The following is a 15,984-nucleotide window of genomic DNA, read 5'->3' on the forward strand; positions in this document are numbered from 1 at the left end:
ATTACTTTTCTTTAATAATCCATTTTATGGAAAACAAACTTTGTGAACATTTGCTTTGGGCTATTCCCCATCAAGTTATAATGAAATCTGCAACAAATATGTATACTTTTATGCCTTTTTTACGGATTTAGTTTTCACTTTAGTGAAAAAATGACGATTTTAGCGGCTAAACTCGAACTTAATACTCACCTTATGAGAACTATAGCAGATTCTGGATTTATAAGAACCATTTTTGTTTGAGTTTTAGAGGAATCATTAACATCTCTTGTAAGTGTGCCAGAAAATTATGAAATATCGCCTTGTTTTGAAATCTAAAATATGTAGATTTTCACCCCCATTATTTACATGATTATGAGAAGTAAAATCCGGAAATTGTACATTAAGTTCAAGCAATTTTCATTTTCAGTGCGCCTTCTATACTCTCAAGAAATGAAATCGGTCTATGTGGAGGCCTTACCAAATGGACCGATAAAAACTAAATCCGGTACAGGTTTTTGCGAGTCTAAAATCTAAAAATTGGACAACAACTACGGTTTCTACAAGCCCAAAAAGTGTAATCGGGAATCGGTCTATATGGGGGCTATATCAAAATATGGACCGATACTCACCATTTTCGGCACACCTTCTTATGGTCATAAAATACCTCTAGATTTTCAATTTCAGGCAAATTCGATAAAAAACTACGGATTCTATAAGCCCAAGAAGTAAAATCAGGAGATCGGTCTATGTGGGGGCTATATCAAAACATGGACCGATACTCACCATTTTTGACACACCTCTTTATGGTTCTAAATATCCCCTATATTTCCAAATTCAGGCAAAATGGATAAAAACTACGGTTTCTATAAGTCCAAGAAGTAAAATCTGGAGATCGGTCTATATGGGGGCTATATCAAAATATGAACCGATACTCACAATTTTCGGCACACCTTTTTATGGTCCTAAAATACCTCTAGATTTTCAATTTCAAGCAAATTCGATAAAAACTACGGATTCTATAAGCCCAAGAAGTAAAATCAGGAGATCGGTCTATATGGGGGCTATACCAAAACACGGACCGATAGTCACCATTTTTGGAACACCTCTTTATGATCCTAAAATACCTCCGCATTTCAAATTTCAGGCAACAATTTAATGGGTACATGATTTTCCCGTCTATGTAATGGTCTCAAATTCTATCATTTAAATAATAGAACATATTTGCGGCATTTGAGAACCATTTAAATGCTTATTGCCAGCAAACATTTTTCTCGGCTAGAAATTTCTTTTCACAAAGACAAAATACATAATTTTCGCGACAATTACAGGCTCCCGATAAGTATTAAATAGATGTGGCAACCATATCCAAACATGTCGGAATCTATCTCTAGTAGCGAATCACAAGAAATATCCTTTTACTTCATCAATTAACGTTATATGGTCGTCTAAAATTCGGAGAACGTAATCACTAATGGCAAATTTACGATGATCACCTTTCATAACAACTTCTGTAAGTTGATACAACTACATCTACTATTTCGATACATTACAAAGACAAACTTGATAAAGGTAAATGATTTGGCGATAGATATAGGATATAACATGTGGAACCCTATCAAGAAAAAGGGCAGCCCGATATTTCAGGCTCACTTAGACTATTCAGTACATTGTGATACCACAGTGGTGAACTTCTCTCTTGTCACTGAGTGATGCTCGTTTCTACGTTTTAGCTCAATGACAAGGGACCTACTTTTAATATCCGAGTCCGAACGGTGTTCCACATTGCGGTGAAACCACATAGAGAAGCTTAAAATACTCAGAAATGTCATTTCGATGGAAACTGAGGTTGAGCCCACGTCCCTATGTATGATCATGGTGACTCCATGAGGTCAAGCCTAAGCTTGAAAACAGGAGCTGGAAACAAATTAATGAATTATTGGAATTAAGGAAGTGTATGATGATGTTGTCTTAGGTGTGTGTCAGCCGACTTGACACCACGAAATCTTGATCCTCCTTACAACTCAACCCATCAACAGGTGGAGAGTTATGAGTTATTATTTGTCTTATTGTAACATTTGCTTTGAGTTTATACATATTTATAAGTATGAGCCAAAATAATTAGATGATTTTCCTATTTATAGAAACGGAAGAACATATACCGGAGCCTACCACATCGATGCCAGCAATGACCTCCAGCAATGCCTGGGAAGATCCTACTGAAGTTAATTGGGGAGGCGACGATGAAGAAGAGGAAACAGAAGAACCTATTGTTCCTGAACCCAAAGAGGCCATATTTAAGTGTACGGCTTTATATAGCTATACTGTAAGTTTTTCCCCATAGTTCTAGGCCGTATACCTTGTATATCACATCTTTTTATATTCTATATAGGCTCAAAATCCTGATGAATTAACCATTGTTGAGAATGAACAACTTGAGGTGATTGGCGAAGGCGACGGTGATGGTTGGTTAAGGGCTCGCAATTATCGAGGCGAAGAAGGTTATGTACCACACAACTATTTGGACATTGAACAGGACGCAGCTGGCAATGGTAGTGGGGCTAATCAATTACGTTCGCAGATATCTTTTTCATCTGTCGATTACACAGTTGATACGGAAGATCAAACAGTGGACTCTATGCAATCGCCCGATCAGGTTTCGGTTATTATGGCTCCACAGAAGAAGAAATCGGATATTATGTATTGTATTGCCTTGTACGATTATGATGCTACGGCCGAAGATGAATTGACCTTTGAAGAAGGTCAAATCATTAAAATTGTTACTAAAACGGCCCATGGGGTAGACGATGGATGGTGGGAGGGTGAATTAGATGGGAAATTTGGTAATTTCCCTTCGTTGGTTGTAGAAGAGTGTGATGAGAATGGTGAACCTTTAACGGAAGGTGGGGAAGATTCACCACCACCGACAGCTCCACCCAGTTTTGCACTCCCACCTGCCCCAGCATTACCGCCAGAGTATGCCCATGAATTGACTGAAGATATGTTTGGTTCACAAGATACAGCGGGTAAGTTTTGAACGAGGCATTGTACGAAGATTAGATCAAAAGATAAATGTGTATACCCATCATCACTATCACATATGTTCATAAAAAATATTTTTTTGGGTTTAATCCAGAAATCAATCGATACAATTAATTCAATCGTCAGTCAGATTTTGTCCTTCACGCTGGTAATGATTCCGTTCCAAATACATGACTATGTTCGAACTAATAAAGGTCCGATTAAAAAATATAAATTACAGCAGACAGCTCAGAGAAAAATAAATCTGTAAAGTAACATCTTCACATTAAATATTATCCAATATTTGACTCTTTTTATCTTTAATACAAAGATTCACTATCTCAGTTAATTTACAGCTTATTTGTTTTACGCCCATTTTCATGTAGCTCCATTATACTTTAACTGCCAGTTAACAGGAAGTAAATTTCATTCTTCATATAAATGTTTCCTTAAATTTTCCTTAATTTACATTACATTGCTTATTTGATAAACGAAATTTGCATACCACTTTTAAATAAATGTACCTATCTAGTCTTTCGTATCCAGACAATTCGCCTTTGACTCGGCATCAATACAAAAATCTTTAAACAAAGTTCAAAATCTTTAAATTTAACCTTGTTACATCTCTCAGTATAGTAAAAACCCTATACTTCAGTAAGGTGTTTAGGTTATCATATAGCCGACACTGTCCTATTCACAAAATTCACAATTTGTATTTAATCAATTTTAAGAGATTCGTTGACTGCATTTGGACGAAATATATGGCCCTAATATGAATATTTAAGCAACTTAAATTTTAGGACGTAAATTTGCACAATATTATATTAGGACACGAATATTTGACTTTTGAGTCCCTCCGTTAAACTTGTATGTCTTTGAAGTAAGAAAAAATTCCTTAAAGTAAAGAAAACTATTTTTGAAACAAACTTTAAATAAACAGAGAGATTGAGTCTTTGGATTAAAGATAAAACAGCTTCAATATAGGCTAAGACTTATTTTTGAGGATTTTGCATCTTTGATTTATAGCTTTTATTTGAAATTTAGAAAACATTTTGTACTTTGAAGTATTTGTTATAATTTGGATTTTTAAATTGACATTTGTATGCTTTGAAAAGTTTCGCAAAAGTAGAATGAAAATCCGATAAATGAGATCTGTATCCCAATTAGGGATGCCAGACGTGCTCTTTTAAAGAGCACATGTGCTCGTTTTTACAAAATGTGCTCTTAAAATAAGAAAGGTCCTAAATGTAAACAAACTTTTTGCAATAATTTTTTTTAACAAAAAAAAAAATGACTTACAAAGTATTGTAAGAAAATTAGCTTGAGTTGAAAGTGGTTTATTTTATGTACACATATGTTATGAACCTTTTTTATGTTTAACCCTCTGTAACTGAGGTGATTTAATCCACCTCAGCAGATCCACCCCAGCAGACCTCATTTATAAACTGATACCTACGTTAACATTTCTGATTAAAAAGTTTTTGGCCATATTTTCCTTAAAAGCATATGGTTATTAAGCAAACAAAATCTAAAAAACAAATTAAATAAATTAAAAATGTAATGAGAGCGGAGACATTGATGCTTCGTAATTTGGGAAGATACGCAAGAAAATTAATTTTGCAGTGTCTGTCAGAACACAACGTCAGCTACAGATGGTTAAATGAATTATTATGAAATTAAATGTTTTTATTTTATTTTAAAAAGTGAGCACTTTTTTTCGTATGTGCTCTTTTTATACACTGAATGTGCTCTTTTTGCATCTTCAAAATCTGGCATCCCTAATCCCAATTTAAATTTTATAGAGCCTAGATTCAAAGTTATATACATTTTTAGAAAACTGTCGTTATTTTAAGGTAGCCACATCTCAGGCTCGGAATCAATACCAAAATCCTTAAGAGTAAGTTAAACTCTTTGGATCCAAATAACTGTATAAAAGAAAATTAAAATATATGTAGAATGAAATGTAACATAGGCAAATATTTTCGAGACCAAGTCAACTTTTTATACCCTGCGCCACACTGCGGACAGGGTATTATAAGTTAGTGCATATGTTTGCAACACCCAGAAGGAGACGAGATAGACACATGGTGTCTTTGGCAAAAATGCTCAGGGTGGGCTCCTGAGTCGATATAGCCATGTCCGTCTGTCCGTGAACACATTTTTGTAATCAAAATCTAGGTCGCAGTTTTAGTCCAATCGACTTAAAATTTGGTACAAGTATGTGTTTCCGCTCAGAATAGAACCCTATTGATTTTGGAAGAAATCGGTTCAGATTTAGATATAGCTCCCATATATATATTTCGCCCAATATGGACTTATATGGCCCCAGAAGCCAGAGTTTGACCCTAATTTGCTTAAAATTTTGCACAAGAAGAACAATTAGTACTATAGTCAAGTGTGCGAAATTTTATTGAAATCGGTTCAGATTTAGATATAGCTCCCATATATATTTTTCGCCCGATATGGACTAATACGGTCCCAGAAGCCAGAGTTTTACCCTAATTTGGTTGAAATTTTGCACTAGGAGTACAATTAGTAGTGTAGTCAAGTATGCCAAATTTTATTGAAATCGGTTCAGATTTAGATATAGCTCCCATATATATCGTTCTCCCGATTTACACTCATATGACCACAGTGGCCAATCTTTTACTCCGATTTAATTGAAATTTTGCACAGGGAGTAGAATTAGCATTGTAGCTATGCGTGCCAAATTTGGTTGAAATCGATTCAGATTTAGATATAGCTCCCATATATATGATTTTCTGATTTCGACAAAAATGGTCAAAATACCAACATTTTCCTTGTAAAATCGCCACTCTTAGTCGAAAAGTTGTAAAAATGACTCTAATTTTCCTAAACTTCTAATACATATATATCGAGCGATAAATCATAAATAAACTTTTGCGAAGTTTCCTTAAAATTGCTTCAGATTTAAATGTTTCCCACATTTTTTTACTAACATAAAGGGTGATACGGTCAAAATTTGGTCAATATAAACTTGACGTATTTCTTTCAATTTTGTATTTAAAAACCTGAACACCCCTCATTTTGAAGGTGTGTGTGTAGAATGTTGCTCCTATTTTGATTTTGGAATTCACTCTTCAGTTGTCAAAATGCCGTCCAAGCAAGAAGAGCAGGGTATCAAAATTTTGCTCGCGCATCGCGAAAATCCGAGCTACTCGCACGCAAAGCTGGCAAAATCACTAAAAGTTGCCAAATCAACCGTTACAAATGTAATTAAAGTGTTTGGGAAACGTTTGTCGACAGCCAGGAAGTCTGGATCGGGGGGAAATCGAAAACCGGAAGCCGCTGAGACGACAAAGAGAGTTGCTGGCAGTTTCAAGTGAAACCCTAACCTCTCTCTCCGAGATGCCATAAATAAGCTGGGTGTATCGTCTACAACCGTGCATCGAGCCAAAAAACCAGCCGGACTATCGACTTACAAGAATGTAGTGACTCCAAATCGCGATGATAAACAAAATACGACGTCCAAAGCGCGATCCCGGAGGCTGTACACGACGATGCTGACGAAGTTTGACTGCGTGGTAATGGACGACGAAACCTACGTCAAAGCCGACTACAAGCAGCTTCCGGGACAGGAGTTTTATACGGCAAAAGGAAGGGGAAAGGTAGCAGATATTTTCAAGTAAGTTCGCAAAGAAATATCTGGTTTGGCAAGCCATCTGTACCTGTGGCTTGAAAAGCAGCATTTTCATAGCTTCCGGGACTGTTAACCAAGAAATTTACGTGAAAGAGTGTTTGAATAAACGTCTGCTGCCTTTCCTGAAGAAACACGGTTGTTCCGTACTGTTTTGGCCGGATTTGGCATCTTGCCATTACGGTAAAAAGGCCATGGAGTGGTACAACGTACAGGTGGTTCCCAAGGACAAGAACCATCCCAACACGCCAGAACTCCGCCCAATTGAGAAATACTGGGCTATTGTCAAGCGGAACCAAAAGAATACCAAAAAACTGCTAAGGACGAGCAGCAGTTCAAGGCAAACCGCCTTCTGCGAAGAAGGTGGACAAGGTGGCTGTACAAAATCTGATGGCAGGTGTCAAACGTGAGGCCCGGCAATTCGGATTTGGAAAAGCGAAAGCCTAACTGAATATTTTTCCTGAATTTTATACTAATTGAACTTGAAAAAGAAATTTAATTTGAATTTTTAAATAAACGATTTCACCGATTTACACGCGTTTTCCCTTGACCAAATTTTGACCGTATCACCCTTTAGTGTTCCACCCTAGTACATTAGACGACTTAAATTTGGAGTCTATAGATTTTGTAGAAGTCTATCAATATATAAAGGCTTGTCCCAAAAACATGTATGTATTTGGGACAAGCCTTTATATATAGCCCCCAACACATTTGACGGATGTGATATGGTATCGAAAATTCAGATCTACAAAGTTGTGCAGGGTATAATATAGTCGGCCCCGCCCGACTTTAGACTTTCCTTACTTGTTTATCTATACTTTCGGAAATTTAAACAATTGAGTATTTTTGTATTTTCTTCTTTTACAGATGACGATAGTGGTTATATACCTAACGGTACTGCACCCAGTATGCCTCCTCCAGGTAAATGTTCCTCAGTTTTGGTAATATTTAAAAATTGTGTGTATTTTTCATGTCTCTCTCACTATACCCTTAGTCTTCTCTACCATATAGTTTTGACGATTTCCTTGTTCGACTATCATTTTTCTAATTTAATTTCGTACTATATCATTCAACAAGTTCACGATTCAATTTCTACTAAGTTATTTTTTCACTTTCTTTCCTTAAAACATTCACTCCATTCCTAAAGTATCGTTTTGCCCCCATTTTCATATCAATAAGATCATAACCCATAATAATCCTACTGCTTTTCTGTATATCTTAAGAGGTAAAAAACAAAATAACAAAACAAAAATTCCTTGGGAAACGCCTCCCCTTAAATATGGTCGAGGGTGTAGAAACGTGTTGCTTCGAACAAGTCTGAAGAAACCTATAAATTAAAATCTTTTATTTTTTTCAATTCTGGTATTTTCTTATCTACAATCCCCTTTTCATTTTACTGAATTCTTTACTATTTATTAACAAATTTGATAAAAACTAATCTTTGTTCTTTCAAAATTTCCAATGTTGTCATATCTTCAGTAAAAATGTATAACTTTTCCCCCCCAAAAGTTTTTTATATATATTGTTTTATATCTCAGTGTATTTTTTCTATGTGTGTGGGTATTTCCACTGTAGGTGTGTATGTGTCCTGTGGGTTTTTCTTTTGATTTCTTTACAGCCTTGAAAACCAGCGATTACAATAGGATAATGACGACTATGGCAATACGATGCTTGTCATCGTTGTTGTTTTCTTCTTCCGTTTCCGTTTGATAATCAATCAACAAAGAGTTGCCATTGTTTTTACCTCGTGTGATAATTTTCATTTGTTTTTCGTATGATTTAAGATATATATTTTTTTTTTAATTAAAATTTTTTAGTTTCTGAGTGTGATATGCCTATCTGCCGCTTTAAATGTATTTTATTTATTTTTGAAATTATGCGTCTAATCCTTTCGTTTTAAGCACCGAAAAAAAGCACTGCCAAAAAGGGTAATTTTTTGTTCTTTCTTTTGCGTTCTATGTGTTGTTTCGTTGAGATCTCTTTTTTATATACTACACCTCTGGTAGAAAATAGTTTTCTCTTAAAATATATTCTTAATCAAGTTTCTTCAAATGACTCAATATAACCTTAGTTTTATTTCGTTTGTCCTTATGTTATAGAGTAGAATATTTCGATGAGTTTTGCAGTATGAGGTGGTCATTGAATTATTGTAAACCAAAAAGTGCAAACGGTTATTTGGGAAATTTTGAAAAAAAAAATCGGTTAAGTCCGACATTAGCAAAAGGCCCATAAATCGGCATTTCCCAAATTTGAGACAGTCGATAATTTGAATTTAGAAAATATTACAAAAGTGGAGAATGCTGATTCAATTTCCCAAAAAAAAATAATTTATGTATTTAAATCATCAGATATTTTGGTTAGATGTTCTCATACAAATACATGCAGTACAAAAAGTACAACCAAGGATAAAGTTCAAACTTGTTGGTGTTAGTTTTTTTAGCTATTTTAAATCTAGTTCTACTATACGTGAAGTACAGTTCAATACATTTTTTTAAATGGAGAATTTGTATTTCTTATCTCTCAAAGCATGTATATTTTATTCGCCTTTTGTCCCGATAACACCCTATCTGTTGTATTCTACTGTAAAATTAATGCAGTTGTTTTCGAGGGAATCGGATTTTTTTGTGAAAATTTGCGCCATGTGATCAGACCACGAGAGGGAATTGTCCCAGCAAAAACTCTCATTACAAAAATAAACTTTGAGGTTACTTAGTTCAAAATTGGTAAGCAATTACCATTAAATGGAAATCTTGATTGCTTTTGCACGGACATGTTCTATAGAAAATGAACCAAACCCAAGAACGATGCAGGACTAGTCCCTGGTGTGTATGGACCAGTCCAATCCCAAAACGTATGCAAGGGATCGGTCACTTTATCATGGGCTTGTCATTAATGGCGTGAATTTACACTGTAGGATAGGACTCATTCCATAAGAAATGTCCTGTGTCAAATTTGTTTGACTACCCCATAAACATGTCCGCATGAATCTTAAGAAACGAAAAGAAAAACTCGCACCAGAAAGAAAAACTTGCAATATTGGAACAATTGATTATGTTATTCTGATAATTGCATTTCAGTAAATATGTAGATGCAATAAGGTTATAATATCAATAGAATATAGAAATCAGTAAATTATATGCAAATTTAAAAATTGTGACAAACTGGAGCACTGGAGCACTGGTGAGCAAACAATGTGGTTTACGAGAAATAAACAATAAATCTATTTCATACGTACTTATGACAAAATGTGATGTATGGTAATCGAAATCGTCATGTGATGCTAAGTCATTATTTCCAAGCACATGGTAATGCTGGGGGCATGACATAAATGCTGTCGGTAAACAGTTTTTCACCTCATTACCTATTTTTTTTTTCTGGGATTTACCTTAAGATTTCATATTAAATTCACATTGTTTGAAGCAATAAATTATTTTCTGTCTCTTACAAAGGCACAACATCCGCAAAGGTTGTTGGTAACATTTCAAAAAAGTGCCCTTTTTGAAAGTTTGAGATTATAAAGAAAGGTACACTTTTGGACTTAAATATTGATTCGACTTTACCATTAGCGATTCTAGAAATTTTAGCTAGGAGAGCTATAGCCCCCTATGTATGATACAGTAATGTAATTCTAAACATTTTCTGGAGGGGCTAAGCCCTCCCCCAGAGGCCTTTCTAAGCCTATGAGCATAACATGAGGACTCAGTACAACAGCTACAATACTCATTTTGTTTTGTAAATGGATAGTATATATCACAAAAAATGGGTAGGAAGCACTGTCTTTTTTTAACATATATATTTAATACACTCTGCATTTTGTAATGTTTTCAATTATATACGCTCAAAAACTAGTGAACCCACCAAGAAGGAAAATTTTGGTTTATTTTAGAAAATATTAACGAAACAGATGTTACGTCGATTTCTTGGATATTATTCTTTTTTTTTTTACTTTTTAAATAAAAATTTCGGTTGGTAGGAAAAAAATTGCAAATATTACAAAAAAGTTTTTAGAGCGAATTACAAAATGAGAGCAATATTGGTGAAATTTAGAACTATTTTGTGGGAGACACGAATTTAGTTAATATTTATCCTTCATTTGTATATAATTTTTTACACTTTTTTAGTTAATTTACCTAACCTACGCGAAAATTATTAAATTCAAGGAAATTTTCTTAAAACATAATAATTCCATTAACTAGAACATAACTAAATTGGCTTTAGTGACATATAGGGTTCACTTTTTTTGAGTGTAGTGATAGTTTGGGTCCAATTATTGTTGTCAACTTTTATCCTTATTCCTTTGTTAACTGTACCAAACTATTTAAGTTTTGTTCTCCTACAAGTTTACTACTACATTAATGGTTGTCCTTAAATAATTCTTTATATATTTGTGAACAAAAAAACCAGACAATTCCGAATCCTTAAGCACGTTGAAAAACGCATGATAATACCACAAAAATGTTTGAATTACACTATATATTATGTTATTGTGTTTTCCACCTGTATTTTTGTTTTTTTTTTTTCTTCTTAAAAGCCGGTAAAAAGATCTATGTTTAATTTTACTAAACACTGGTTCAACGATTATTTTCCGTCTGGAATAATGTTTTGTGAAAAATTTTCCTGACGAGAGAACATTCCGGCTTTTAGAAATTTGAAATCCCGTAGTTAGTGCTAAAGTACATGTAATATTATTGTATTTATTTCAATTATTTTTTTCTCTACACTGTAGTAGTTTTTTTTTTTCATTACATAAATATAAACCTAAATAACAATTATATCGAAAATGTTAGACATATAAACCAATGTTTAAATACAATTTATTGAAGAATATTTTATTTTTATTTAATGCTTTCATTAGTGCTCATACAGGAGCAAGAGGATGAGGTAAATAATGAAAATATATTTTATATAAATACCCAGCAAAAAAATTTGGAAGTTCTTCCAAAGGCACAACTTTAAAAGCACTTCCAGAAGATGCACTCCCAATGATGTTCTTTATTTTAACTACCCAAGAAGTTCTTTTAATTCAATATTTTATAACTTGTTTTTTTTTCATACTTTTAATGGGTAATTTTAAAATTTTTTTGTTTGAAATAGTTAAGAACAGAGTAAGAATTCATAAAATGGTACAAATCATTAAAATTTTGTTGAAAAATATGCTAAATCCAATCTGAAAACATTGTGAATTTTTGAAAATATTTGAAGTCAAACGTTTCCGACAAGCGTTAGAATCCACTAAAAATTATAAAAAATTATAAAAATTATTTATTTGACAAAATCTCACAGAACTTTTTAATTTACATCCAAAACATTGAATTCGGATCATACCTAATGAAGTGAGGCAAATTCAGTGCAACGGCTGTTGAAATGAAGGACTTCCGTCCTATGACAAGCCCATGTTAACTTAATCGCTTCTGCGTCAATTTTGCACCACTTCCGGATCCAAAAAGAACATTACTTTTTTGGCGACGCTTTTTTTGCTGGGTAACTAAACTATTTTGATGATGAGCCTTTCAATGGCTCATGATGATACTTAAATAGTGGCTTACGCGTACTGTTACCAATATAAACCACCAAATTTTTGTGCGTTCACTGATTAATAATGTGTCAAAGTCGCAGTTGATTTGGTGAATTGCATATAATATAATGAGCCGTTATTAAAACAAGCCGAATTAAGCTCTTGATATTTTTAGTCTGACTAATATATATTAGTGTACATTTTGTAAATCTTCGTGTTAGCTACCAGTATATTGCTCGGGGATTCTACATCGCCTCTTTCAAAATGCTCAACACAATTTCGATTTTAATATTTATCATATTTGTATTACATTTACAGGACGATATAGAGGAAGATGGTAATCAACCACCATCGCAACCACCACCTTCATTTGCAGCACCCTCATTGGATGCAAAGGTACCAAAGGACAAAGGAAATAATTTAAATTTAGGTATGGCACAAATTATTGTTACCGCTGCAACCCCTATGGTTGAAGACGGATCCGATAAATCTTTCCCTCCAATAGAAGAGAGAGATAATAGTGAAGTTGAGGATAAGGACAATGGCAAAGCCGAGACTGTTACAGGTGGTGGTGATGACAAGAACAAGACGAAGAAAGGAGATCAGGCAACCACCAGACAAACGGATAAAAACCCAGTAATAGAAGGTAATATAGCCTTAGAGGCTGTAAGCGTAACAATAACACTAACCTCGCCTACACCCAATCCAGAGGATTTACCCTCATCCGATCAGGACCATGATTCATCCGATGTCCAGCCACTGGACGAGGCTGAAGATCCATTCAATGAAAAATCGAATGCTGCCGGAGCTTCAGAATCTTCCGCTGGTGGCTTTGAGGCAAATTTTGAGGCGAATTTTGACGCGAATTTCGATGATGCCTTTGCCAATACCGGAGGCGGCGGAGGAGGTGGTCCACAAAGTGTCGATGAATCTGAACAGGAACAGACTGATGTGGATGCACCCAAACAAGTTGTGGGCGGCCGAGCAAGTATACCCGAAGAATTGGACTCGAATCAATTGGCACGACTGCAGAATCTAAAGGAATCTAACGCTTAAGAAATTACCAATTCCCAACATCAGTACTGGCGTGAACTAGCCACAAGTACTATATACAAATATTTGAATACATCTACTTCTACATATAAAATACTATATATATATAAATATGAATATGTACACATAAAAACAATCACACAGGCAAATGATGCAGCGAAATGCAAATTAACAAATTATTAAAAGAAAGTCCAAAAAATATGTTAAACACTACATTATGGGCACTAGAACTAAGAGCTAAGGCAAACGAAAATACTCAAAACACAACCCAATGATTCACAATAAATGTATTATTTACAATTCCTACTCTATGAAAATGCTCAAGGCAAAAATACCAAGTACTCTTTTACTGATCAAATGAATTATACATCAAGACAAGGTGTTTCAGTTGGATGGCTGACGAAATGCAAATGGAAATACAAATAAGATGTTTGTATAAATATGCGACTATGTTATAAATATCCGATTATATATAAATATCCGACAATGATAGGATAGTTTTCCTTTGGTACTGGATACCCTCTAAGGCACTAAAGCCAATTTAACTCTATTTTAGTTCATGGCATTATTATATTGGAGGAACGTGTCATTGACTTTAAAGTTTTTTTTTGCGGAAGTTAGTTAAATGAACTAAAACAGGGTAAAAAATTTTACACAAATAAAGCATAAATATTTACTAATTTCGTTCACCCCACAAAATAGTTCAGAATTTTTTAAATGTGTACATTTTACCACAAATGCGACCATCGTATGGCACTAAAGACATTTTTGCAATTTTGAACTCCAATGTTTTCCTTTAAACTACGAAATTTTCTTCTTTCTTTAACAAGTGAAAAAAAATAAATTTTGTTCGAATTTGTTGAAAAATATTTACTTATTTTGTGAAATAGGCATGTAATCGTCGTTTGTTGTACGGTTTGGATAAAATGTTCTAAAATTAACCAAATTGCTCGTTCCTATGTAGTGTGTGTTTCATCGATTCATGTTAGTTATTTATTTTGTTCAATAATAAATTTTTAAACTAACATGTAATTAGCTTATATGTGATTAGCTTTCTTAATATGTCGCAAAAAAATGGAATGAAATTGAGATATTAATCCTAATTTTAATTTTACAGAGCCTAGATTTCGTGTGCCTGATAAACGAGTTCTGTATTTTCTTTCAGTCAACCAAGACTTGACTATCCATTACTAAATATATATTTTTTATATATTTTTTAAGTTCTCATAAAACTATACCCTAATATCGATATTTACATACGTATGTAATATTTCTATTTGGAAAATATCATGTGTGTCAAATAAACTGAGAAATCATGACATGTTAAGAAAAGTCACATTTATCCGATCTTTTCTAGATTTTCTGTTTGATGTCAACTGTTTACGCTTTATCCAGGAAATGTCGACCTGAGTTTCAAAACTTTAGAATATTACAATAAATTCTATAGTCAAAGCCTTCGAATAACCCAAAAATATTCCAAACGCAGTAAAACCAAATAAATATCTCTTATCACTAAAAGTATAAAATATAATTAATTGGTATTTGTATCATTCCTATTCATCACATCACATCCCACAATGTTTCCATAAACACTATTTATACAAAACAAGGACAAGATAAAATAATTATTTAATAAAAAAAAAAATACCCAAAAATACTACTTTATTAGGGAATTCATAAAAAATAATTTATTCAAAAATATACATGATAATACAATACTATATATAATGTGTAAATATGCTAGAAAATCCCTGAATGAAACTTTTCAATGCAAAATATAATGTTAACGTGTGAATGAATTTCTTCATCAAGTTGTGCTGCTTAAAAAAGACGTAGAAATGTAATTGCAAAAATGTATTTGGTTATAGTTCAATATATATAGAACAATTTTTGATTAAATAAACTTTACATTAAATTAAATTATTAATAATCCTTTGTTTGTTCACTCATAATCGCATTCATGAATGTATTACTTACATATATAACACTTGATATAATACTAGCCTGTCAATTGTTTATAATTTTTACAACAAATAAAATAATTGTTTAAACCCATAACACATTGGAGCTGAATATTATCATTAATGCATTAATTCAGATATAACTTTCCAAACATGAGAGTCTTTCTCTAGTATATTCTCTGCAAATTTCTACGTTGATAAAAATAAGAAAAAACAAAGGTCCCTATTTTTGGTATTTCGTGTGATAATGTTGTAATTCATAAAGTATACAAGTGGTGGCATTGCGGGCAGAGATGGTCTGTATCAATTTTTTTTAGGTTTGCGACTGTCACAAAGTTGTAAACGTAAATGTAGAAAAAGTAACAAAAGTCGCAAATTCAAAATACTTTAGTCGCGTCAGCTAGTCAGCGAATTCGAAGATAACCAAGACGATGGTATGTGCGAAGGTGTTTCAATTCTTAGGAATGTTCATCATTTTCGGTTTTAGCCCCCACATTTTCCCTATTGCCTTTTGCACGAGTACACGGTAACCGTGGATCTTCTCGTCCTTTCTTAGCTTTAAGTTCAGTCTCCTGTCCAATATAACCCCAAGGTATTTTGCACACTCACCAAGGGTAATATCGATACTACCTAAAAAAATAGGCTTGACCGTGGGAAAACTTTCTCAAATTTCTGCAGAAACTCATAGCGAATGTTGTCAAACTAAATTAAAAAATTTTCAGGATTTCTTCTATTCAAAATTTGGTTTTCTACAGTAGGTTTACGACTTTAGCGACATACGTATTATACCGTCGCAAATG

The 15,984-nt window shown here is 33.6% G+C and overlaps 1 protein-coding gene across 10 annotated transcripts in view; it reads left to right on the forward strand.

Moving 5' to 3' along the window:
* nwk (FCH and double SH3 domains nervous wreck) overlaps positions 1-14,698 on the forward strand; it is a 29,805-nt gene extending 15,107 nt beyond the window's left edge. For 6 of the 10 annotated variants that reach the window (XM_075306824.1, XM_075306823.1, XM_075306819.1 and 3 more), the window contains 7 exons: positions 2,121-2,302; positions 2,369-3,002; positions 7,523-7,576; positions 8,557-8,583; positions 11,511-11,536; positions 12,489-12,816; positions 12,880-14,698. In XM_075306824.1, the coding sequence (XP_075162939.1) occupies positions 2,121-2,302; positions 2,369-3,002; positions 7,523-7,576; positions 8,557-8,583; positions 11,511-11,536; positions 12,489-12,816; positions 12,880-13,226 (1,598 nt within the window). In that variant the 3' untranslated portion in view covers positions 13,227-14,698. The remainder of the gene's footprint in view (positions 1-2,120; positions 2,303-2,368; positions 3,003-7,522; positions 7,577-8,556; positions 8,584-11,510; positions 11,537-12,488; positions 12,817-12,879) is intronic. The other 4 variants (XM_075306826.1, XM_075306825.1, XM_075306827.1 and 1 more) reach the window with 3 other exon arrangements.
* Positions 14,699-15,984: the final 1,286 nt, after the last annotated feature.

This window comes from Haematobia irritans, chromosome 4 (genome assembly GCF_050003625.1).
Source record: "Haematobia irritans isolate KBUSLIRL chromosome 4, ASM5000362v1, whole genome shotgun sequence".
Classification (NCBI taxonomy): Eukaryota; Metazoa; Arthropoda; class Insecta; order Diptera; family Muscidae; genus Haematobia; species Haematobia irritans.